General features: G+C 39.9%; 1 protein-coding gene across 1 annotated transcript in view; it reads right to left on the reverse strand.

Moving 5' to 3' along the window:
* The window catches only part of CACNA1I (calcium voltage-gated channel subunit alpha1 I), a 495583-nt gene that overhangs the window by 73484 nt on the left and 395926 nt on the right, over positions 1 to 26173 (reverse strand). Inside the window, exons 11-17 of the mRNA XM_070754808.1 lie at positions 21079 to 21230; positions 15835 to 16020; positions 6995 to 7112; positions 5727 to 5882; positions 4613 to 4694; positions 2139 to 2308; positions 606 to 1022 (exon numbers count right to left, since the gene is read on the reverse strand). Coding sequence (XP_070610909.1) covers positions 606 to 1022; positions 2139 to 2308; positions 4613 to 4694; positions 5727 to 5882; positions 6995 to 7112; positions 15835 to 16020; positions 21079 to 21230 — 1281 coding nt within the window. The remainder of the gene's footprint in view (positions 1 to 605; positions 1023 to 2138; positions 2309 to 4612; positions 4695 to 5726; positions 5883 to 6994; positions 7113 to 15834; positions 16021 to 21078; positions 21231 to 26173) is intronic.

Here is a 26173-nt window from a genome sequence, read left to right on the forward strand (position 1 = left end):
AAGGACGCCAAGGTGATCACTTCCTGGATTCTTAGCAACCTGCCGGTGACGTCAAAGCTCCGCCCCTGGAATCTCTTCGTGGGAGGGATTCCAGGTTTGAGTTCGGTTTGGGTTCGGCCAAATTTTGTGTAAAGTTCCTCCGAACCTGCCGAACCCGAACACCGTTGGGTTCGCCCATCACTAATTGTAAAGCACCCAGTTACCTTGTGATAAGGTACAGTGGTGCCTCTACCTAAGAACCGGGTATTCAAGATTTTTTCCCCCTCTTCTCAAGAACCATTTTCCACTTACAAACCTGAGCCTCTGAAACTGTAATCGGAAAAGGCAGGGAGAAACCTCCATGGGGCCTCTCTAAGAATCTCCTGGGAGGAAACAGGGCCTCCACCCTCCCTGTGGTTTCCCCAATCGCACACATTATTTGTTTTTACATTGATTCCTATGGGAAAAATTGTTCTTACAAACTTTTCTACTTAAGAACCTGGTCACAGAATGAATTAAGTTCAAAAGTAGACGTACTACTGTATGTGGTCAATACATTTAAATGACTGACTGACTGACTGAATGAATGAATGAACGAATGAACGAACGAACGAACGAATATTTACATAATCGATGTCTTCATCATCTTCTCCATGGTCTTTCCGGTTGTTCATTTCTGGAAAGATATCCTTTGAGATTGTGGGCATTTTACCATTGCAGTCCTGGTGCTTGTTTGGCCCTAGAGTCACTCCTATCTTCCATGGTGGCTTGTGCCCAGATGTGACTGCTGGAGCCAATTCCAGTTCAGAGGAATCTTGGGTATCCAATGAAAAAGTCCGTCGATGATGGTGAATGACTGGCCCTTCTCGCTCTGCCTCTGTTATCATGTGCCGCTCCCCAGATAAAAGTGATTCATGTTCGGCTGAAAAAGGCTTGTGTTTGAGGCTATGGCCCCGAGCAAGGTTGTTCCAACTGGAACGTCTGCTTCCCCAGCCTCCGCTATGATACCGAGCCCCATGGTGATGAGAGCTACGGGAGCTAGACTGCAAGAAAGCCAAAAGAAAACCATTCAGTGCTCCCACTCAAAACAAGAGGTTGGCATAGTTTTAGACATGCACCAGCATCTTTTTATTTATTTGTTATACATTCTCTCCTTTTGTGAATCCTATTCTTCTTTAATATGATGACTATTATCATTCAAGACCACTTTTTTCAAAGATGGAATTGAACTTTGTTCTTTTCCTCCTCCTCCAAGTCTAGGACTGTGTCCAGTATGGGTGGAAAATCTCTAGCTCCCCCAGGCTATGTTAGACTCTCCAATTATCATCCTTGTTGATGGTCATAACGAAAGAACGCATGATACAATCCTCTGCAGAGTCAGCACATCAAGTTAGTGTATTTGTAAATTGGAAAAGTAAAGGCTCCCTCTGGAACCAACTCCCCTCAGAGATTAGAATTGCCCCCACCCTCCTTGCCTTTCGTAAGCTACTTAAAACCCACCTCTGCCACCAGGCATGGGGGGAATTGAGATATCCTTTCCCCCTAGGCCTTTACAATTTTATGCATGGTATGTCTGTATGTCTGTATGTCTGTTTGGTTTTTATTATAATGGGTTTTTAATTGTTTTTAGTATTGGATTATTATTATATGCTGTCTTATTATTGCTGTTAGCCGCCCCGAGTCTCCGGAGAGGGGCGGCATACAAATCCAATAAGTAAGTAAGTAAGTAAGTAAGTAAGTAAGTAAGTAAGTAAGTAAGTAAATAAAAAGCAAGCAAGCAAACAAGCAAACAAACAAACAAATAAATAAATAATTTTAATTGCATTGGCCTCATTCTTATTTTTATTGCCTTACAGCCAGGGTTAACTACTATCTAGCAGAGTTTCGGTATCAATTCTTAGCTATTTTGTATAATCCTATTCATTTCAGTATAGGGGAAAATAATCAATTATCCCCCTTTATACCATGTTAAATGAAGAGGGGTAGGCAAAGTGCATAGATACCAATCAAACATACTGATTGCAGAATATATAAGTGGAAAAGTTTACATAACGATTCTACTAATTAAAGGCAAAATTCTCAGATATTGGAGTTGGAAGACGATCCTAATATATGACTGTTGACGTAAGTACGTTGCAGATGGATTTAAATTTATTTACTAAAGACATCACGCTGTTTTTCCGAGATTCAAGAGCCTTGAGGATATCTGACTGCAGAGTATTGCGGGAGGGATTCATCATTCCAGCAGTTGCCCCGGGCTGGTTTAGACAAGGAAGGCTGGGGTCAAGATGTCCATTTGGAGTCATGGGAATTGCACAAAGCTTTGGATCTGAGAAAAAACAAAAACAAAACAGACAAGACACAGAGAGAGAGAGAGCAATAATACCCAGGGAAGATATTTTTAAAAGTAATTTGTGCTGTTAAATAAACAGTTCAATGTACATATATTCTAATCCTGTAGTTATGCCTGTACAAAACAAGGGACAATATGGAAATACAGTGTTCCCTTGATTTTCGCGGGCTCGAACTTCGCGGAAAGTCTATACCACGGTTTTAAAAAAAATATTAATTAAAAAATACTTTGCGGGTTTTTCCCCTATACCACGGTTTTTCCCACCCGATGACGTCATATGTCATCGCCAAACTTTCGTCTGCCTTTAATAAAATTTTTTTAAAATAAACTTTAATAAATAAACATGATGAGTAATAATCTGAATGGTTGCTAAGGGAATGGAAAATTGCAATTCAGGGGTTTAAAGTGTTAAGGGAAGGCTTGTGATACTGTTCATAGCCAAAAATAGTGTATTTACTTCCGCATCTCTACTTCGCAGAAATTCAACTTTCGCGGGCGGTCTTGGAATGCTCCCCCCGCGAAAATCGAGGGAACACTGTAAATTAATCACTTTTCCTTTTTTCTTCATGTTCCTGTTCTAACAATGTTTCAAGCTATGCTTACAGAAGCTTGGAAATATTTGATGAAACTCTGCTCCATTAAAGTGAAACAATCTTTATCCTTTTAACATTTGCTTAACATTTATCACCACGAGTTTATTTCACTGTAACAGAATAAGAACTACTAGAGTAGGCAAAGGTAGTAGGCAGTAGTAACAGTACAGAAGTAAATTTGTTCTGGATACACAGGTGTCCGTTGCTGACCATAACATCAGAATGACAAAATATATGTCATGAAATCACAAAGCAAGCACCACCACACTTTTACTCCTGCATCGCTAGTATGCAAGGGGTGAAATTTGGGTCTTTATTTTATCTGCACATTTCATCCCAAATCCAAATTTAGTAAATAGTAAACAGAAACAATGAATTGGAATGGTTCAATGTATTTTCCATTCTTCAGATGAGTTGGAGACTATAATTACCATCATTCCTAGATAGCATCAAAATCTGTATATGTGCTGTAATTTTAGGTAAACAAAATGTGAAATACTGGGCTAGGAAAGAAAACTAAAGACACAGAGTAATTTGTGGCACCGGATATCATTCTCTGTCTTTCTTTTGACTGAAAATAGGGGAAATGGACTTTTATTGCTATTGGCAGGTTTTTTTTTTTACTACACGGTTCTGGTGTGGCTTGGTGGGTGTGGCAGGGGACGGATATTGCAAAATCCCCATTCTCCACCCCACTCTAGGGCCAGCCAGAGGTGGTATTTGCTGGTTCTCCAAACTACTCAAAATTTCCACTACCGGTTTTCCAGAACCTGTTGGACCTAGGTTCTGTTGTATAAGAACCTGCTGGATTTCAGCCTTGCATGTAAGGTGTGAAATTGGAGTGGAGAATACATACTGCATTCATGTTTGGTCTTCAAATATGTCTATAGAATTGGGCTTTCTCCTGCTCTTTTAAAATATTCTGAATTGTTAACTTTGGCAAGAAACCTTTTTGTAGCCCAGGCTCATGCTTGATGCTTTTAAGATGGCTCAGACTTGCAAAATGTGCAGAATCATATCACTCACATGGGCCTGGGCGTAAATTTTTTTTTTGGGATTTACTTGTTTTAGAGCTTATACAACAGTTTTCATCCATTTCCCATCTCAAAATGTCAGAAAATTGTACCATTTGCTTTTCAGCAATCACGGCTCCAGGGGCAGCAAAACGGAGATGTGACAAGCCTCATGTAATTTTAGGTTCAGATTGCTCTCCCCAAATTTATTGAGCAATTTATTTCATCTTGGCTTTTACGTATTTAATTTATCCAGAATTCGGTGTTGCCAAATCAGTAGCCACTAGATATTTCGTCATGGTTTTGAAAGTTAACTATTTTTTGTGCAGTTTGAGCACTAGGGGTCTGATTGAAACTCAACTGAGAAATTGATTTGAACACTTTTATCATCGTTTTTGTTGTTCCAATCAAACTATTTTAATTTTATCAGGATTATCTAAGCCTCTGTTACATTCTGAATTAAGTTATGCATCTTTGATAGAAGAAAGGACATCTGAATTTCTACACTGTAATGCAGCAAATATTCCTTAGAAAAGTGAACTAGAAATATAAATGGACTGAAGGATTCATCTCTGAGGGTCCAGATCATATCTTGGAGCAAAGGGAAGGAAGGAAGGATACTTTCCAAGATGTTATATGCTTTTATATAGACATTGTGTATTCCCTGCTAATACCTGAACTATCCTGGAACTTGTCAAATTCTTCAATATTTGATGAACTCTGGTCCTCATCTGAATATGAGCGGTTAGCATCACCCTGCATTGGGAAAATAAATGCAAAGACCTGGGAATTGTGAGCATCATGGGAGCAACAGAGTGATTTCCCTTTGATTTCAGAGAATTGCAAAGGTGAAAAAATACTTTATGGAAATAATTGGGTAATATACCACTGCATGAAAGAAACAATAACATTCAGATTATTAGGTAGGAAAGCATGTCTGTATGACTCAATTTTCGCTTTTTATAATACTTACTAAAACAGCATCTCTATTTTTTTTAAGTTCATTTAAAATTGTGTATATATTATAATCTTGATTCAACTAATATAAATATTCAAAAGGTACTTTAATCCCACATTCTCCTTCAAGTTGGGTCTACTATAGGTCTCTTCCTTGTGCCAATGTCATCAGGCTGAATCTACAAAGTGTGCCTTTTCCCTGGTAACATCTATGTTCATGAATGTCCCCTTTACCTCCAGATTCAATTTGTTATGACCCTCCTAATTTTTTTGTAAGGCATTAGGAACCTTACACTCCTCCCCTCCCCCCCCACACATACAAATATTTGGATGTGCCCCTCTTGGGAGAGAGTATTCATAGGTTTTGACAATCAGACCATATGGTTTCTTTTTGCTTTGCTTTGTTTTTTGTTGACTAGTCACTCTGAGGAATGAACAGCCATATAAATTGATTAAATAAATGGTAATATTTTTGTATGCATTTCTGATTTGAGCACATTTTGCAAGAGAATAAATGGAGATAATTAAATTCTATTCCAATTACGTGTATTTTCTATCCTTAGATGTCATTACTCATGAATTGGTAGTCATAACGATCGCTCCCGACAAAACAATCTCCCTCCAACTCTGTATTTATCAAATGTGTCAGAATTCAACTCCCAATAGCTCCACCTCATGGAAACTGTATGTATTGGTGGGAGTGATAACAGCTGTTGTTCAAAACAATGCCTAGTTCCCAAGGATTGATTTATAAGTCATTGGAAATCTGATCCTGAGTCTCTTCCTTATTTGCAACTGACCTTCCTGAAAGCAATTGCTGTAGCAACTCACCTCTGCCTGGAATCCCTCCACTAGGATGGCCACCAATAGGTTGAAGAGAACATAATTTCCAAAGGTCATGAGAGCTACAAAATAAAGGGATGCCCATGGAGAGGTTGAGGCCATGCCATTATAAAGTACAACATTCCAATCCTCTTGTGTCAAGATCTGAGTGGTAAAGATTAAGGTTATAAAGTTAAGTCCAGAACAAATAGCAGAAATATGGGAGATGTACTAATTTAATTTACTTAGATTTATAAGCCACCCTTCTCCAAAAAGGACTCAGTATTTCATGTAAAAAAATAGTTTAAAAAAATAATAATATATACTATCACAATAATTTGCCAACAGGAAACATTTCCAATACAGTGGTACCTTATCTTACGAACACCTCTTCTAACGAACTTTTCAAGATACGAACCCGGTGTTTAAGATTTTTTTGCCTCTTCTTCTGAACTATTTTCACCTTACGAACCCAAGCAGCTGCTGCTGGGATGAAGGGGTTTCTTTTTTTCCTCTTTTTTGAAGAAAGGGAGGGGCGTCTTGGAGGAGGAAAGATTTTGCAGTGAACGTGCTTGCAAAGGCACTGAAAGGGTGTCTTTTGAAGAAAGAAAAGGGAGGGGCGGCTTGGAGGAGGAAAGATTTTGGAGAGAACAGCTTGCTTGCAGAGGCACTGAAACGGTGTCTTTTGAAGAAAGAAAAGGGAGGGGCGCCCCCCTTGCCTTTCTTCCTTCCCACTCACCCTTTAGCCTAGCCTTGCTTCTTTCACCCACCCCCTTTAGCTGCTCCTCCCTGCCCTCTGTTCGCCTCCCTTCTAAAGTTTGGGATTTTCTTGAAGGATTTGCACGCATTATTTGCTTTTACATTGATTCGTATGGGAAACATTGTTTCATCTTACAAACGTTTCACCTTACGAACCTCCTCCTGGAACCAATTAAGTTCGTATGATGAGGTACCACTGTATTTCTATTCTAACATTTCACAAAACACGGGAAAATGTGCAATCATGACATAGTTTTTATGAGCATATGCCTCTAGCTATATTATACTATGCCATTGTCAGTGGCAATCTCTGGTAAGGAGTGATACCCACAGATTACTACAGTGTGAAAGATATAATAGGAAGGTCAGTTCTGTTTGTGAAATTCAGTAGGTTTTTATTATCAGTCTATATGAGCTTTTTTTAAATGGAAGCACAATAGAATATGATATTCTATAATAAGAAGATTGAAAGTTTAAATTCTGTCCCCTCTTTGTCCCTTGCCCTACTTTGGACTCACCTGGAATACAGTGACAATGGCCCAAAGTAAGGAGTCAAAGTTTTTTCGGTCAGGGACCGTGTCTCCTGTGTCAGTTCTAAGACTAAATTTACAGCCAAAGATGTGCATTCCAAGGATGCTGTAGGGAAGAAAAAGGTTTTATGGTTTTTAGAAGAACATAGAACATCACAAGTGGAAGGGACCTTGGAGGTCTCCGAATCCAACTCCCAGCTCAAGTAGGGGACCCTAAACCAGTGATGGCGAACCTTTTTTGGTTCACATGCCAAATACCCATTCCCTCCCCCACACGCATGCGCACGCCCGCACTGCCCATGCACGTTCGCACAATCTCCCCCATCCCCGCACACGTGCACAGGCCTCACTGAAGCCTGGGACAGTGAAAAAACAGGCAAACAGGAAGTTCAGAAAATCTGACTTCCGGTTTGCCCCGTTGTGCTATTTTTTTGCACTCTGGAGCCTTCAGGGAAACTTTCTGAAGCCCCAGAGTACAAAATACAACACAATGGGCAAACTATTTTCTGAACTCCCAGTTTGCCTGTTGGACTGTTGGAAACTTCCCTGAAGCCTCCGGAGTGCAAAAAAACCCAAAACAATGGGGAAACCAGAAGTCTGTTTTCTGAACTTCTGGTTTGCCCATTGGACTGTTTTCCACACTCCAGGGCTTCCCTTCCTTGAAGCCTCCAGAGGTGAAACGCCCTTTCCCAAGGTCAAAAATCAGCTGGCTAGTGTGTGCATGTGCGGTGGGGCTGACATAGGGCAACACCTTGTGTGCCCTCTGATATGGCTCTGCGTGCCACCTGTGGCACGCATGCCATAGGTTCACCATCATGGCCCTATACCATTTCAGATAAATGGTTGTGCATTAAAAGCCTCCAGAGATGGAGCACCCACAACTTTTGAAGGCAAGCTGTAAACCATCAATCAATGTCTTCTTGTTTTCAAATTCTGAAGTAATGATTATCTAAGTTATTCACATTCTATTATTCCCTTTCAAAACATGTATGGAAATTCCCCAAATGTAAAGGAACCCCATGAAATAGGATCAAAATGGAGCCTCTGGTGTTCTTAATTGATGACATTGGTTAGTCTCCTCAGATATATTCCAAAAACAACCCATTAACTTCATTTCTCAATGCAACATCAGTAATTAAAAACAATACAATAGCAAAACATATTAATTACTTTGAAGTACCGTGAGATTTATTTTGATTTTCTTCATTCACATTTTAACTTTTCATGTATTAAACTTCTAGTCTTATTGCATTTTTTTAAAATTTAAAGGCAAAGAAATGTGGCTAAGCTGAACAAAAATACTGAAAGATGTCATTATTCCTGAACAGAAAGCACTAAGCTAGTAGACATTAATACAATATTACTCAGCATCCCTTCTCTGGAAACCACAAGATATTTCAAATTTCACCTCTTTGCAGCTCTAACCAGAATGAACGTATTGATTCAGTATGCCATACTGGTATGGTATGATGGAGGTTATGATTCAAAATATCAGGAGACATTTACAGAAAAGCAGATTAGGAAAGGCTGGTCTTAGCTATAATTAACTTCCCTTTCTTTTGATCTAAGGTTGAAGGAGTCACCATCTGACTGTTATAGTCAAAATTCTTCTTTTGCAAACTGCATTGATGTCTGGACACATGAGTGAAGGCTACAGCACATAGAAGGCAGCACATGGGCTATAGCCAGCACTACTCATTGGTGCACAGTTTAGCATTGAATATATAGGATATTGCTTTGCCAAAATCTATTTTTTTTTCATCCAGTCTGGTCATCTTGACAGAACCTGATTACAATCTCTCTATATGGTAAGTTCATTAGACTTGGTGCAGGCAGCAGGCCTTCTCAATAGTCTGTAGCAAATGTAATGCTCTGGAACATGTTTCTCCTCCTTGCGTTTCATAAAATGATTAAAAACTTTTTGTTCCATGAAGCCCTTATCCTTATTGAAGTAGACCCAGAGACAGGGTTTTGAGCAATCGGTACTTTTATTCAGCTCAGAGAACAAGTGACAGCTCAGCAAGGTAAAGTGACAATTCAGCGAGTACCGACTGACTCTGCCTGGAGAAACCGCTTCATTTATACTTTTGCGGTTCCCGCCAAAGCTAGAGCCGGCCGCGTCTGAGCCAATCAGGAGCGACTTCCTGCTTGGGCTCAGACAGCGCTGGAAAGAGGAACAAACTATTTACAGAGTTACAAGGTAGCCATTTCAGGATACAACACCCCTCCCCTCATAGTTGGACTCATCCATCAAGAAAGCCATGTGACGAAGTCGTCCAATCGGTGAGGCCTCCGAGGCTCTCGCGCTGACCTGCGCAGTTCAATTTCTCCTTCGCCACTGACTGTGGAGGATGGCTCGCCGCTGTTCTCCCGGTGCGGCGGACTTGGCCTGGCAGGCCCAACGAAGGCTTCGGAGGACGAGGATGGCTCGGCGTCGCTGGATGGTTCCCCCTGGCCCGATAAGTCTCTTTGCGTGTTTCTTAGTTCGGGCAATGTACTAAAGTCTGTTGAAGGGGGAGAGTCCATGTCAGCGGGTTGTGGCAATTGATTTTCAGCTCGTTTCCGAATGTGGTCTATGTGTCGTTTCCACAAACGACCATCCTCTAGTTTAACAACATAAGTCTTGGGTGCGTTTTGCTTAACAATAATTCCCTTCATCCAGTTTACATTTCCATCAAAACATTTTACATATACATTTTGTCCCAAATACATTTCTCTTTCTGGTTTCATACACATTTGGTTACTATTAACACAGAACCTTGGATTTAACCTGTCTAATGGTGACCTCAACTTCCTTCCCATCAATAACTCTGCAGGGCTTACATGTGTGTGCGAGTTAGGGGTAATGTGCTGGGTTAGTAAGAATTGGTCCAAGTTTTGTTGCACATCCCCAGGGCCTGACCTGTGCAATGCCTCCTTTGCCACCCGTACGTAACGTTCTGCCAACCCGTTAGCCCAGGGCGAGTAAGGCGAGATGAGGGCATGCCTGACCCCTAGGCCATCTAGGAATAATTCGAATTGCCTGGCTGTTAGCTGTGGCCCATTGTCAGACACTAAGAGATCGGGGCAACCATGGGATGCAAACAGTCTGCTCAATACCTTGATAGTGGCACTTGTGGTTATGTTGTTCATTGCTATTATTTCCAACCATTTGGAGAAGGCATCAACCACTATTAAAAAATACTGAGACCCAACTGGGCCAGCAAAATCAATGTGGATCCTAGACCAAGGACCAGCAGGCTGTTCCCACTCAGCCGGAGTTGTTTTGGGGGGACTGGGCCTTGACTCTTGGCACGGGTCACACTTTGAAACCCAACTTTCAATATCAGCATCTAGCCCTGGCCACCATAAATGCCCCCTTGCTAGGCTCTTCATCCTGACAATCCCAGGATGGCCCACGTGTAACATTTTGAGTACCTTTTCCCTTAGGCGTTTGGGGATGATCACTCTATCCCCCCACAGCAAACAACCTTTTACATATGATAATTCAAGCCTTTTGTTTTTAAAATCACACAATTCAGGTTTAACAATATCATTTTGCCATCCCTTTAGAACACAGTTCACCACTTGTTTAAGGATTTGATCTTGCTGCGTGTGTGCAGCTACCTCTTTTGCTGTGGTTAGTGGGTTTTCCTCGAGTTCTATCATTAGCACATCTGTGGAAGGAACAGGGTCTTCCACTAAGTCTGCTATGGGGCATCTGCTGAGGCCGTCTGCATGATTGATTTCCTTCCCCCCCTTGTGGGTGAGCTCATACTGATACCCTGAGAGGAAAAGAGCCCATCTGATTAGTCTTGGAGACATAAAAGGTGGAGTGGGCTTGTTGGGGGCTAGCAGGCCTAGTAGGGGTTTGTGGTCAGTGACTAGCTCAAAGCTTCTTCCAAAAATGTAATTGTGAAACTTCTTCATCCCTGCCACTAATGCTAGAGCCTCCTTGTCTAACTGGCTATAATTCCTCTCTGTGCTGGTCATGGTTCTTGAAAAAAATGCTATTGGGGCCTCTGTCTTATTAGGTAGAACGTGAGCTAAGACTCCTCCTATGCCGTACGGCGAAGCGTCGCAGGTGAGCCTAATGGGTAGTGAAGCACTATATTGGACTACTACACTTTTCGAAGTTAATAAATTTTTTATTTGAGAAAAAGCTTCACGTTCAGTTTTCCCCCATGTCCAGCGGGCTTCCTTCTGGAGTAAACGATGGAGAGGCTCTGCTACTGTTGCCTTCTGCTTTAAAAAAACGGAATAAAAATTAAGGAGGCCCAAAAATGCCTGCAACTCATTCTTATCTCGTGGCTCTGGGGCTTCTCTAATTGCTCTCAGCTTCTCTGTTGTGGGGTGGATACCTTCTTTATCTATTTTATACCCAAGGAATTCAATACTGTTAGTTCCCCAGACACATTTATCAGGCTTGATTCGTAACCCTTTGTCCTGTAGCCTCTTAAGTACTTCCCTTATTCTTTTGTTCACTTGTTCCTGGTTTTCCCCTGCAATTAAGATGTCATCAAAATATGGAATTGCCCCATTTACCCCTGACAATAGGCGTTCCATGATGCTCTGGAATATTCCTGGGGCTATGCTTACCCCAAACTGTAACCTCGTGCATTTGAAAGCCCCCCTGTGCGTTACAATCGTTTGAGCGTTTGCTGTTTGTTCATCGACCGGAAGTTGCTGGTAAGCCTGCGCCAGGTCGATCTTTGCGAACCTTTTCCCCTCCCCCAGGGAGTGTAAGAGTTGTTGTACAACCGGGATGGGGTAGGGGTGGTGTTGGAGTGCCTTATTCAGGGTTGATTTGTAATCAGCGCAAACTCTTAAGGAGCCATCTGGCTTCAGGGGTGTCACTATGGGAGTTTCCCATGGCCCCTGTTCCACAGGGACCAAAATACCTTGACTAATGAGTTTGTCCAGCTGTATGTCTAGCTTGGGGAGAAGCGGAAGGGGGACCCTGCGAGGTTTCAGTCTAACCGGTGGGACCTTGGGGTCAATAGAGAAAGATATAGGAGGTCCCTTATACAATCCCAAGGTGGGGCTGAACACTTCAGGGAACTCTTTCACAAAGTTAGGCATATTATCACAGTTTACATTACACACACCCGAAATTTCGATCCCCAACGGTTCCATCCACGCTAGACCCAGCAGGGAGTGTTTGGCCCCTGTCACAATAAGCATGGGAAGGGTACATTTAACATTCTTAAATGCAATAGGTACATTTGCTGTTCCCAGGACCGAGATTACCCCCCCTTGGAAGTCTCTGATCACCAAAGAGGTTTGAGTTAGGTCAGCCTTAGACACATTAGGCATATATAGCTTAAATTTTTCCCAGGGCATGATGGTATATCTCGAGCCCGTATCCAGCTCCATTGAGCAAGGCTGGTTATTTAGTAACAATGAGATAACAATTTTAGCCCCCTTTTTGGTTGCCGTGTTATTCACGGAAAATTGAGAGTTACCTCTAGTGTAGTCGCGGTTAGCGGTTGAGTAGTTCCTTTGACCCGAGTTGCGGAACGGTCTCCTTTCTCGCGATTGGGGGGGGTGGTTTTGAGGTCGCTGGTATTGTTGTGTGGCAAAAGTTTCTTCTGGTGCCGTTGCCCTGCATGCGATGGCGATGTGGCCTCTCCGGTTGCAACGGCGGCAAGTAGCGTCTCGGAAGGGGCATCGATGGCGCTGGTGATTTCCCCGGCAGCCCGCGCAGGGGGCTGGGTGAGTAGCTCTAGGGTGTCTCGGCTGGTCTTGCAGGAGGAGGCAGTTGTCCCCGTTGCTAGTTGGCTGGCTGAGGTCGTCTGTTCCCACGGCGCTGGGAGACTCGGCGTCGATTTTGGCAATGATTTCTCGCCTTCCGTGCTCTTTTAATTCTCTTGCCGCTGCGTCGGCTGCTTCCGCGGTCTGCGCTAATTTAATTACGGTTTGTAGAGTCGGCTCTTCTTCGGTGAGGAGTTTATTTCTCACTGTGTTGCTCTTCATGCCGAAAACCAAGGCGTCGGTGAGGCGAGCTTCCGGGTCTTTAAACTTGCATTGAGCAAGTACCGTTCGAAGCCGCGTTGTAAATTGGCTGATCGACTCGGTTTCTCTCTGAGCCATCATGTGGAATTGATGCCGGTAAACCATGGCTGGTCTGGTTGGTTTGAAATGGCTCGCTAGTTTCTGTTGAAGTACGTCCCACGCTGTGGTTCTTGCTTGTTCTGGTTCGGTGAGAGTTTGGGCAAGTCTACGGATCTCTGCGCCGCAGTAGTTGAGAAAAATAGCCCGTCTGCGATCGGCTCCGGCGTCCGGCATTCCCGCCGCCTCGAGGAAGATCTCGAAGGTGGCCATGTACTCGTCCCATGTCATTTTCTCGGGATCGAAGAGTTCCGGAGCCTGGCCGATCTGGATTTTGTCCATGTTGCACGCGAAGTTTCTTCCGTTCGTTCGTCGCCAGTGAAGTAGACCCAGAGACAGGGTTTTGAGCAATCGGTACTTTTATTCAGCTCAGAGAACAAGTGACAGCTCAGCAAGGTAAAGTGACAATTCAGCGAGTACCGACTGACTCTGCCTGGAGAAACCGCTTCATTTATACTTTTGCGGTTCCCGCCAAAGCTAGAGCCGGCCGCGTCTGAGCCAATCAGGAGCGACTTCCTGCTTGGGCTCAGACAGCGCTGGAAAGAGGAACAAACTATTTACAGAGTTACAAGGTAGCCATTTCAGGATACAACACTTATGTAAGGGTTTTATTTTATTTTTTATTATTTCCTTGAGTTTTTGTTTTGTTGTACATCTTCCAGACTCTGGAAGATGAAATAAATAAACATACTAACTACATGTATTAATGGTGCAGCTGGTATCAGCCCATTACTACTTAAAACTGTTCTGATGGTTTAGGGCAGTGTTTCCCAACCTTGGCAACTTGAAGATATCTGGACTTCAACTCCCAGAATTCCCCAGACAGCATTCGCTGGCTGGGGAATTCTGGGAGTTGAAGTCTAGATATCTTCAAGTTGCCAAGGTTGGGAAATACTGGTTTAGGGCACTTCTAGATATATAAGGTTGAATTCTCTCTATTTCCAGTCAGCATAACTATTGTTGAAAATTCTGGGACTTTGAGTTTGTACAACTGGAAAGCACTCAAGGTGACCTCTCCAGATTCCTAAGAGGTCAGTAAGGGGTATGCAGAATTGCACCAGCTTGCCTTCCGTCCCGTCTTAATGTCTCTCTTATGTTTCTACTAACTCCATGTACTATTCTCAATGATTATTTCTTCCATATTATTCCTAATGCCTTATCTTCTATTCTTTTATTGATGTATTTTACTGTTTGTTTATTAATTTATTTATTTATTTATTTATTATTTTGTCCAATACACAATGGGAGTTTTAGTGTGTGTGTGTGTGTGTGTGTGTGTGTGTGTGTGTATATATATATATATATATATATATATATATATATATATATATATATATATGTGAATGATGAGGCAGCAGCCATCTCGATCACCGGAACATAAAAAACTTTAATAAAACAACTTAGCTTTCGTTAGCGTGCTGCTAACTTCGTCAGAGTTTTAAAATGCCGTGGGAGACAAACACATTTATAAAGCATTACTCAGTCTGCTCATAGCCCGCGTCACTGGGCCACACCCTTCCCTCCCCTCTGCAGCAAGCCTAATTGTAGGCTTAATCATGCTGGTTAAAGGGGGAACTACCGCTTTTACTCGTGTCTGTTGCTTATTTCCCTCCCCAAGGGAGGAGGTGGAGTTACGAGGCAATGCTTTAGAGGTATTTGATATTACTTCCTTCCACCCATTACCGTTGTTACTTTCTATGGTGGTACATGTCTGCTCTTGCAATTTTTTTGCCCATGCCCTCGTCCTAGGTCTGCACTGTTCTAATCCCCCCTTGTCCCCTGCGTTAAACCTGCATTGTGCCCCTCCCCCTCTACCTCCGTGTTGCTCCAGTATGTTCCCTTGTTTCCCACTAGGGGTTGCTCCACCCTCATTTAGCTGGTTTCTATGCCTGACCTGGAGAATTCTGTTAGGGGCTTTATCCAATCCTAATGACCTATCTCCTTTAAGTCGTTGTTGGTGCCTTAAAGCCTGGTATGCTGATGGCATATCAATATGTCTATTTAAAGAATTTTCGTTGGAGAACCAGGCTTCTTTTAGGAGGCGACCTCCCTTGGTTTCATCTCGCGCCAGAATCTCAGTTCCCTGGAAATCAAAGCCATGATATATATATATATATACACACATACACACACACACACACACAGTAAAATACATGATGAAGGTTATAGAGGAGATACTCATAGTAAGGATTAGGTTTACAACTCTTGAAGCCTTCTTGGCTATGTTGTTGCAGTGGGCTTTGGCACTTAAATCTTTTATTATTAGTATACCGAGGTCTTTAACTGAGTGGGAATTATCTGTGATAATTTGATTATTCAGTTCGTATTTGAAGTTCAGATTCTTCTCCCCAATGTGTAGGAGAGAGCATTTGCTAGTTGAGAGTTGGAGTTGCCATGTGTCAGACCACTCAGACACAGAGTTCAGGTCTTTTTGGAGAGTAGTTGTGTTATCGGTGTGATTATATCCTCTGAAACCTACATTATGTATTGACAAAACAAACAAATAAATAAAAAATAAAGATGGGGAAATCAGGTTTAGGCTCAGGGATTTAATTTGCCTTTATTGACATTTTTCTTTCTCAGTGTTTAAGCTAGAAAATGAGCCCACCCTATATTAATATTCCATGTGCCACCATGTTCACTTATTAGATCCTTGGTATCTTTCTGTTTCCATTAAGAAAAGCTAACCACATCCTATACAAGGTCCATTGTCTTCAGCATGCATTTCATCTTCCTACCTGAAGATAAAGATAAAGAGCATGAGGAGCATGCAGAAAGTTGCTACGTTATCCATTGTCTTCATCAGTACCACAAGTTGACGCCTCAAGGCAGGCATGAATCTCACCAGCTTCAGCACCCTCAATAGCCGGAATGTCCTCAGCACTGAGAGGCCACCATCAGCCTGGCCTATGATCTCCCAGATGCTGCAGAAAAATGCAATCAGAAGAATACACACAAAAGTGAGAGAGAAGCTGCTAACACCATAATGAGTTTGGGAAAGTAATAAAAGGGATTCAATAAACAATCCATTTCATTCAGTCATCTTTCATTAGGCTTAGGTTCTAAGCAGACTCTATGCATGAGAATATTTGTGAGGATAAGAGAGGTAGAATTTCTCCATCAAATGCATTGGTAATTATAATTCAGTTGTTTCTGGTATAATCCAAAGGCTTCTTTGATCTTCTATAAACCCTAGCGAGAAAGGTCACTGATTTTATGAGAGGTGAGAAATTCAGAAGACCCGGAAGGTCTAATCTGATACAATTAAAACATTATAGAATTTTATTTTATTTATTTTATTTTATTTTATTTTATTTTATTTTATTTTATTTTATTTTATTTTATTTTATTTTATTTTATTTTATTTTATTTTATTTTATTTTATTTTATTTTATTTTATTTTATTTTATTTTATTTTATTTTATTTTATTTTATTTTATTTTATTTTATTTTATTTTATTTTATTTTATTTTATTTTATTTTATTTTATTTTATTTTATTTTATTTTATTTATGTACGTACGTACGTACGTGTGTATGTATTTATTTATTTATTCCAATATACAATGAGGGTTTTTGTGGGTATATATATATATACACACACACACACATATAGTAAAATACATGAAGAAGGTTATAGAGGAGATACTCATAGTAAAATATATCTAAGAAATAATAGAAAAGAAGGTATAGTAATAGAACATATCAATGAAAGAATAGAAGAAGAGATATAGGAATAGAAGAAAGGTATAGGAGATATAGGAGAGCAATTTTATTGGCCAAGTGTGATTGGACACACAAGGAATTTGTCTTGGTGCATATGCTCTCAGCATACATAAAGGAAAAAGATACATTTGTCAAGAATCATGTGGTACAATACTTAATGATTGTCATAGGGGTCAAATAAGCAATGAAGAAAAAATCAATATTAATAAAAATATGACATAATCTGAATGTAGACAGGAAATCTTAAAATTATTGGAAAATAATTATCCTTCTTTATTCTTTTATTATTATTTATTTCCTTATCTCTCTTCATAAATCTATGTATTGTGTTGAATATATATAAAATCTTAGTTATTTATATATATATATATATATATATATATATATATATATATATATATATATATATATATTTGTTTTCTTAAATTTTCACGGGTATATGTATGTAGATTGTTCTGAGTTCGGGTTTTGCCCTGTATAATATTTTGCATGTCTATGCGACGTTTCGGCGAAATCACAGTCACCATCATCAGGCTGAAGTTACAATCTTTGTGTTGTTGTAAAACATTTTACAACAACACAAAGATTGGAACTTCTAGCATGGTTATTTTTTTTTCTTTTTGTTTTTACCTTTATTTGAAATAAGGATTTATTTATTTATTTATTTATTTATTATTTGGATTTGTATGCCGCCCCTCTCCGAAGACTCGGATTAATAACAACTGTATACAAAACGGGAAACGATCTGCAAAAAATATATATTTCAATATGTTTTTCTCTTTTTAATGTATTTAAATCAAGAAATAAAACTTTTTTAAAAGATATTATCTGACTTAAGCATTTGTGATCATAATGTCTTTTGTAAATATACTTTTGAAAAGATGTGTGTTTGTGTGTGGTTTTGTTTAAGAATATATATATGGGAGGTGAGTTTTTCTGGATGCGTGCACAAGGGTGTGTGTATAGATATATCTGATTCTGAGGAAGTAAAGAGGGTGAACAAGCAAGTTCATTAAATGAACAAAGAGTAACAGCAAAGGATTTTGGCAGGGAGGAATAAAAGAGAAAGATGATCAAAGGGAAGATGAATTAGGGAGAGCACAGATTACTGTTCCCTGAACATTACTGATGCACATTGCACTATTTATTGCCCGCTGGAGCATCATTCGTTGCCAACCTATTTGAAGCAACTTCAACACAAGGAGCTGTGGATGAACTTAGAGGAGAGGCATTTATTTTTGTTTTCATTACTGTTCATATATGAACTGTTCTTTTGACCTGCAGTAGCTGTGCTATCTTCATTTCTTTCTCTAAAGGTGCCAATAATTAAACATGCTGCAAGTGCAGGCTCCCAGCCTTGCCTGTAAGAGAAGGTGAAGAGGCTAGAGGCAAAACTGTCCATTGCCTCAGTATAGTGTCAAGATCAAGAGAAGTTATTTCTCTCTAGTCTGCTTTGATTGGACCACAATACATTCAATTCTGAGCACAGCATTTTAGACAATACATTGACAAATGGAACATGTCCAGAGAAAGCAGCCAAGTTAATTAGGGTCCTGAAAGGGAAAAAAATAAGTAAGACAAATGGTTGGAGGCATCAAGTATATTTAGTCTGGAGAAGAGGAGTCTACAGAGACATGATCACTGTCTTCAAGCATCAGAAGGGCTGTCATGTAGACAACAGGGCAGAATTTTTCAGAGTTGTTCCCGAAGACACCATAATGGGTTTAAACTACGGAAATTAAATTATGGGGAAATGGATTTCTGTGGGATATCAGGAAAAGTTTCCTAACAGTAAAAGTTTTTCAACAATGGAAAATACTGCTTAGGGGGAAATTCTGGACACTCTTTAATTGGAAATGGTGAAAATGAGGCTGGCCAGCCATCTATCTGGGATGCTACAGAATAGGTTCCTCCACTGAGCAGTGGAATGAATCAGGTCTCCAAAGTCCTTTCCTGCCATGGCATGCCATTGATTCTTCTATGTAGGTACATGTCTGATCAACAATTAAGACTGCCAAGCAAAGTAGCATCTATATCACAAAAAATCCATCTAATTCTTTTTTATATATATTTAAGCAGATGGCTGGGGCTACATGCAGAGGAAATTTATTTTATTTATTTATTTTGTCCAATACAAATAATACACAATGAAGGTTATAGAGGATGCACTGCTGGACCTGCTCCTTCAGTACGGAGAATATATGAAATATAGGAGAGACAATAGGACAGGGGATGGCAGGCACTCTAGTGCACTTATGCATCTCCCTTACTGACCTCTTAGGAATCTGGAAAGGTCAACAGTGGATAGTCTAAGGGTAAAATGTTGGGGGTTTTGGGATAACACTAGGAGTCTGGTAATGAGTTCCACACTTCGACGACTCGATTATTAAAGTCGTATTTTTTACAGTCAAGTTTGGAGCGGTTAATATTAAGCTTGAATCTGTTATGTGCTCTTGTGTTGTTGTGGTTGAAGCTGAAATAGTCAAAATGCCATTGTTTAATCATAGATTAAGACAGTTTTGTAGGTTTGTAAAGATAGGAATTCTGAATAGAGATAGAAACTGAATGCCACATCTAGGAATAAGATTTTACACTTTACAGACAAACCTCGCTTTAACAAATGTCCTCTTTAGCAATTGTTTAAAGTTACAAAGGTCTTATGACATAATCTAGCACTTGAGGCCCTCACATTGTCCCCACAGTTACATGACTGAGATTTGTGTGCTTTGCAATCAGTGAGCATTTACTGAGGTCGCAGCATCCCATGGTTATGTGATCACTATCCGCAAGCTTCACAACTAATTTCAGACATGCAGGGTCAATAGAGAAGCTGGCAGTAAAATCACGAGTCTCAATCATGTAATGTCTCGCCTAACAGATGTTAAGGGGCGTGCCTATCGTCCCTGTCATTGTATTTTTATTCTCTCATTCTTGTTGTCGGATTTGTTTGACAAATTCCAATAAATAAATAACACCTCTGTTGCTTAGCAACAGAGTTGCTGATCCCAATTATGGTCATTAAACAAGGACTACTTTAGTTATAGTTACAATTTTGCACAAATTATTTGTTATGCTGATCCTGTAATATAACACTATAAAACTGGAAAAATATTTAGTAAGGATTTAACATGATATTCCTGCTTTCACGTTTGGCAACATTCATTTATAGAGCAAATATATGGCTCAAATATATGGGCAGGTCACTCTCTTTCAGCCCAACTCCCCTCACACGGTTGTTGTTCTGAGGAAAATAGGAGGAGGAAGTATTAGGCATACAGGGTTTCCAATATATAATATATGAAAGTTTATGGGCCCCAAAGGCAGTGTTTTTCTCCACGATGGTTCCATGATGCAAGAAGTGCAACCACAATTGAGTTTTACTTGACAAATGCTGAGGATTCTAATCTTTAAACTACTTTGCAGGGCTACTTCTTGGTTAGGATATACATGCAGAATGGTAACACTGCTGAAAGTAATTTTCCTAGCCAAAATCTAGCTTGCAACACAGGAAGGAAGGAAGGAAGGAAGGAAGGAGGAAGGAAGGAAGGAGGAAGGAGGGAGGGAGGGAGGGAGGAAGGAAGGAAGGAAGGAAGGAAGGAAGGAAGGAAGGAATACGGTCAGCGGTTCAAATCTCATCACCGGCTCAAGGTTGACTCAGCCTTCCATCCTTCCGAGGTGGGTAAAATGAGGACCCGGATTGTGGAGGCAATAGCCTAGCTCTGTTTAAAAAGAGCTATTGCTAACATGTTGTAAGCTGCCCTGAGTCTAAGGAGAAGGGAGGCATAAAAATCGAATAATAAATAAATAAATAAATAGATAAATAAATTTACCACCTTATATATAAAAAATAGTAAAGGTGATATAAAAAAATCTAATAATAAGTAAACATAGACTATCCTGAATACAACTGATAATCTGGTGGCAAAATTTGAAATAAAATCAAATCTTCAGGTTGCCTGTCTCTACACATAAATTTGGGTAATTATGCTCTATTAATTTAAAAGGCTAGTTCAAAATAATGATGTAAACATAATTCATTACTACTAATCATTAGCCAATCTCAGTCCTCATCCTTGGGCAAAACAGATTTGTTTTTTAAAAATAATATGAATTATCACAATGTGGGCACACACATACAATTAGTAGATACGACTTAGCTTTGATCTACTCTAATTTGGATGGCAAGAAGCTAGCTATTATCACTGCTGTTATGCAACATTTCATTATCAATTCAATAGAGATTTGAATTGTCATTACCTGATGATGACAATGATACTGTCATAAATGTTGTATGGGTTGCGAAGGTAATCAAATAGACCAAAGGCGGCAAGTTTCAAAATCATCTCCAGGGCAAACATGCTGGTAAACACAACATTGCAAATTTCCAAAATATTTGTCAGCTCCTCTGGCTATAGGCAAAAGAAAGAAGCCAAGATATCAATTGCATTTAGGAAATGTCACATACATTTCTGCATGGGATACAGGAAATGGGAGCATCTGTGTTTAAAACAAGGGCGTTTGGAGGCTTTCAAATATCTTCCTCCAAGTGTACCATGAATGTAAACCTCTAAGGCTACCATCTCCCCAACATGTAATGAATGTTGATATTTTCCCCTCCTTTCTTTCCCTTTTTAATTAATCTCCTTTCTAATTTGTGTGGTCTTTCACTCCAGCACTGCAGTGTCTATTAATTTGGTAATTTATTCATTTTCTTTTTTTTTTTTTAAACTGATTCAACTGCTGAGTACTTGAAGGCAACCGAGATCTATGGAAGTTGCTATAATTTTGAACTAGCTCTAGAATTTGCTATTTTTGCCCCAATGATCATTTATGATGGTTTCATGATTTCAAAATATTTCCACTGTTGCCATGGATGGAAATGGACCATATCCACTTCCATGATATAGTCATTGTTTTTGCAAATTCCACAACACTGTTTTGCACAATATTTGAAGTATATTTGTAATCACTGGATTTCTTTTTATATGTTAATATGGCTACAAAACTCCAGGATGATAGAATTGCAATTGCTCCGGAAGCGGAGTAAAGACGCTGAGACAGTGCATGGGTTAAATATAGGGTCACTTTATTAAATTATCATAAATTTAAATAATGTAACTTTAAATACGTAAATTTAAATATTTAAATAATTTAAATTCAACTGTAAACAAAGGACCTGCAGAGGCCAAAAACTAACGGGGCGGAAATTCCTGTCAAAACCTTCCTGGGCAACTCATTGGGCATAACTCCTTGCTGAACCAGGTGAAGGTAGCCACCTTCACCTGGATCCGAGCCACGCCCTTCAGCGTGTGGGAGGAGCACACCCTCCAATCCCCGAGGGCAATTGGATCCGGTGAGTCCCATGGGCATCCTCTCTCCAATCCCCGAAGTTGTACCAACCTATAGTTCATGGAGAGAGGCGGTCCATCATCCTTTTAAAAGATGCCCAAAAGGAGAACGCGCAGTTGCTCCTACTGCCCATTTCTGCCCCTAACCTGCCAAACCCCAGTGACCAGAGGGAAGCCAAATTAATCAAATATCTACATGGTGCCGCACCCCCTAACCAGTCCATCCATACCATCAGTGTGGAATAGGCGGAAAAAACGGCTGCCTCTAAAGGGGAAGCCGCCAAAAATTCCTCTTCGGCCCTGAAGCGACCTCTTTGAGACACATGTATGATAGTGGAGGGTGGATGGGTGTTCGCTTCGGGATGCAGCCAGGCAAGGAGGAGGTCCTGTTTGGACTGCCATAGGGCGATCCAGGATCTCCCCCCCCCCCCGAGCCCGGCATGCAGGTTGGTGCGCTGCCAAAAGCCAAACTTCCGGTTTCGCTGGAAACCGGAAGTTCGGAGCTCCATGGAGCTTCTGCCAGCATCCCCCAGCTCCGGGGGCAATTTCGGCCGGCGGTTAAAGCCGCCGGCCATGTATTTCTTAAAGCACATGGAAAGCACCACATTTATGCATTTTCATTTGGGGAGGATAGAAGAACTTACTTCATCTTTTACTATCCCCACTCTGATTTTCTCCATTGTTTCTATTGGCATTTCTCTACTAGCAACATAATTCCTCATTATCTGTAGTCCTTGACTTATAACAGTTCATTTAGTGACCAAAGTTAAAACAGCACTGAAAAAAGTGACTTAGCACTACTTTTCACACTTAGAAGCATTGTAGCATCCCTGTGGTCATGTAATTTATATTCAGATGCTTAACACCTGTTTCATATATATGACTGCCACAGTCATGTGAGTCCCTTTTGCAATCTTCTCCATTGACAAGCAAAGTCACCAGAGAAGCTAGATTCACTTAACTAACTTAACAATTGCAGTAATTCCCTAACAAATGTGGCAAGAAAATTTGTAAAGTGGGGCAAAACTCACTTAACAAATTTCTCACTTAGCAACATAAATTTTGGGCTCTATTGCGGTTGTAAATCAAGGACAACTTGTACTTTTTCGGGTGGTCTAACTAATTACTAGAAGGAACATCATCATGTACGAATTAGGCATCAGTAAGCAGGGAGCTGTTAAAATGTGCCAACGAAAAAGAGAGTAACCCAGAAAGGGGATGCAAAATTCAGCTGAAGAAACATTAAAAAAAATTAGTTTGTGATATGTGGTATGATAAGGCCTCCTGGTATTTAACCTAATCTGGAAAGTATTATGTCCACAAAAATACTACAGAAAGCTATAATGTAGGATCCATAGGAAGAAGCCAGGGTGGCTCAGCAGGTAGACTGCTGTACTGCAGGCCACTGAAGCTGACTGTAGATCTGAAGGTCAGCGGTTCAAATCTCATTACCGGCTCAAGGTTGACTCAGCCTTCCATCCTTCCGCGGTGGGTAAAATGAGGACCCGGATTGTGGGGGCAATAGCCTAGCTCTGTTAAAAAGTGCTACTGCTAACATGTTGTAAGCCGCCCTGAATCTAAGGAGAAGGGCGGCATAAAAATCGAATGAATGAATGAATGAATGAATGAATGAATGAATAAATAGATAGATAGATAGATAGATAAATAAATAAATAAATAAATAAATGTTGTTTCATTCAATAGGAATTTGTTTTATTTGTGAACGACAGCATGATAGCCAGTGTAACATAGTTATTAAATGTACTTAATCATCAAGGTTTACTGGATAAATGTGAGGTAATCATTCGCTCGTAGATAACCTTGTAATAAATCTGGAATAGACGTGGTATTTATATCACCTTGAACTTACAGATGAAAGGGATAATGGTGATGATAATGATAATAAAATATACCTATAATATTCTATGAAATCTATAGTGAAATTCTGTGCTCTGCTGAATTTGTGTCACTCATGTTGCTTATAGTTTATATGTGAATCAGGGTGGGTTACTCCTGGTTCAGACCGGATTGCCCAAACCAGTAGTGACTTTCTGGTGACATCACTGAACTGGATTGACCTGTGCCAGTCCATGGATGCCGCCATCTTTTAAAAAAATTATTTGTGACTTTTTTACTGTTGTGAATGTTTTTTCTGTTTTGCTGCTGGTAAAAGGGCTCTCCCTCCTGCCCCCAGGTTTATATTGACTTTATTCTTTTGCCTGAAGCACAGCTGATCAGCTCCTCAGCCATATTTTGGGCTGTTTCAGATACAGAGTATGTGCAGAAGCAAAATTGCACGAGGGGACACACACATGCGGGTGAGTGGAGGGAGCGAATATGAGTGCGCAAAACATCACGATACGAACCGGTGACGAAGGTAAGTGGAATCCACCCCGATGTGAATTATATATACTGGGCAGGCATAGGTTCTAAAAAAATTTGTGATTACTCTGTGGGCGTGGCTTGAAGGTCATGTGATGATGGGTGTGGTTTGGCAGTCATTTGACTGGGTAGGAGTGGCTTTGCATTCCTGAGACTTGGTAGGAGTTGCTGGGTGATCATGTGACTGGGTTATCATGGCCATGGTGATCACTCACATCAAGGTTAGGGTGGCTGGTCTCTCCCTTTTTTTGGGGTAATTTTTAAAAAAATTCTCCACATTAAAGACTTACATACAACATCCATGTACCTTCAATACAACTTAATAAGCTTATATCATTTTTCAAGTACAAATCACATTCCAATTTTGCTTTTACTTATTCGGTCTGCGTCAATTTTTCTTCTCTCCACTTCCCTCTTTCTATCTCAGGCGGTTATTCTGCCTTTACTACCTATTTTCTTACTCCTTCTCTCTCCTACTACCATTCCCTTCTCCTTCCTCCTTCTTTCTCCTATTCTTTCTCTCCTTCTCTCCTACTTCCCATTTGCCCTCAAAATCTTTCCCTAAGTAGATAATTCTATTACAATTACATGACAGACTGAAACGCTTTCTAAATCTTACCCTTTATAATCAGCCCTCTTATTTCTTAATCTTCTATTCATTCTATTTATAGCTTAACTTTGGTATACTGCATGTTATTTAACTCATGCTACCTCCTTTGTACCTAATTTTGTCTCCTGAGTGAGTCTACCACCAATCAGTTCAATTTTTATTCCAAATTAGTTGCTATAGCTTGGTTTTACAAGCTAGTTATTGTTTCTTGTGCTTCTTAGTTTAGGCTTTATTGATTCCTTAATCTCTTAACTCATCTTTTATTTTCTTTTTCGACCATTTCTAAATGCCCAGTGAAAAATCAGCTTATCCTGTGGTCTCATATTAACAATACTACTATTCTTTTATATCTTAATTTGCATCAGAAACATAAATAATCATTGTAATTCTTGCATTGTGGTTATCTCAAATTTATAGATTATTCACATTTTATATCAGGAAATTTTTATGTGTAAACACAGTGACTGTACAGTTTATGCTTTCTTCTAACAGTTATATTATGCCATTCTTGCATTCATCTAATATAAATGCCTGGCCTCTCCTTGCCTCAACGAAATACAATTTCCTTGTCTATTTACTACCACTGAACATCCAAAATATACTATTTAATCCTATACATATATATAGAAACATAGAAGATTGACGACAGAAAAAGACCTCACGGTCCATCTACTCTGCCCTTATACTATTTCTTGTATTTTATACAAGAAACAATAATAGAATCTTGTATATATATATATATATATATATATATATATATATATATATATATATATATACACATGTCACATGTTTAAGCTGAATTTGAAAATTAAGGGAGACTATATATATATATATATATATATATATATATATATATATATATATTTGTTTTCGTAGATTTTCACGGATATATGTATGTAGATTGTTCTGAGTTCGGGTTTTGCCCCGTGTAATATTTTGAGTGTCTGTGTGACGTTTCGGTGAAATCACATTCACCATCATCAGGCTGAAGTTTCAAGCTTCGTGCTAT

The sequence above is a fragment of the Erythrolamprus reginae genome, chromosome 6 (assembly GCF_031021105.1).
Source record: "Erythrolamprus reginae isolate rEryReg1 chromosome 6, rEryReg1.hap1, whole genome shotgun sequence".
In the NCBI taxonomy this organism is placed as follows: domain Eukaryota; kingdom Metazoa; phylum Chordata; class Lepidosauria; order Squamata; family Dipsadidae; genus Erythrolamprus; species Erythrolamprus reginae.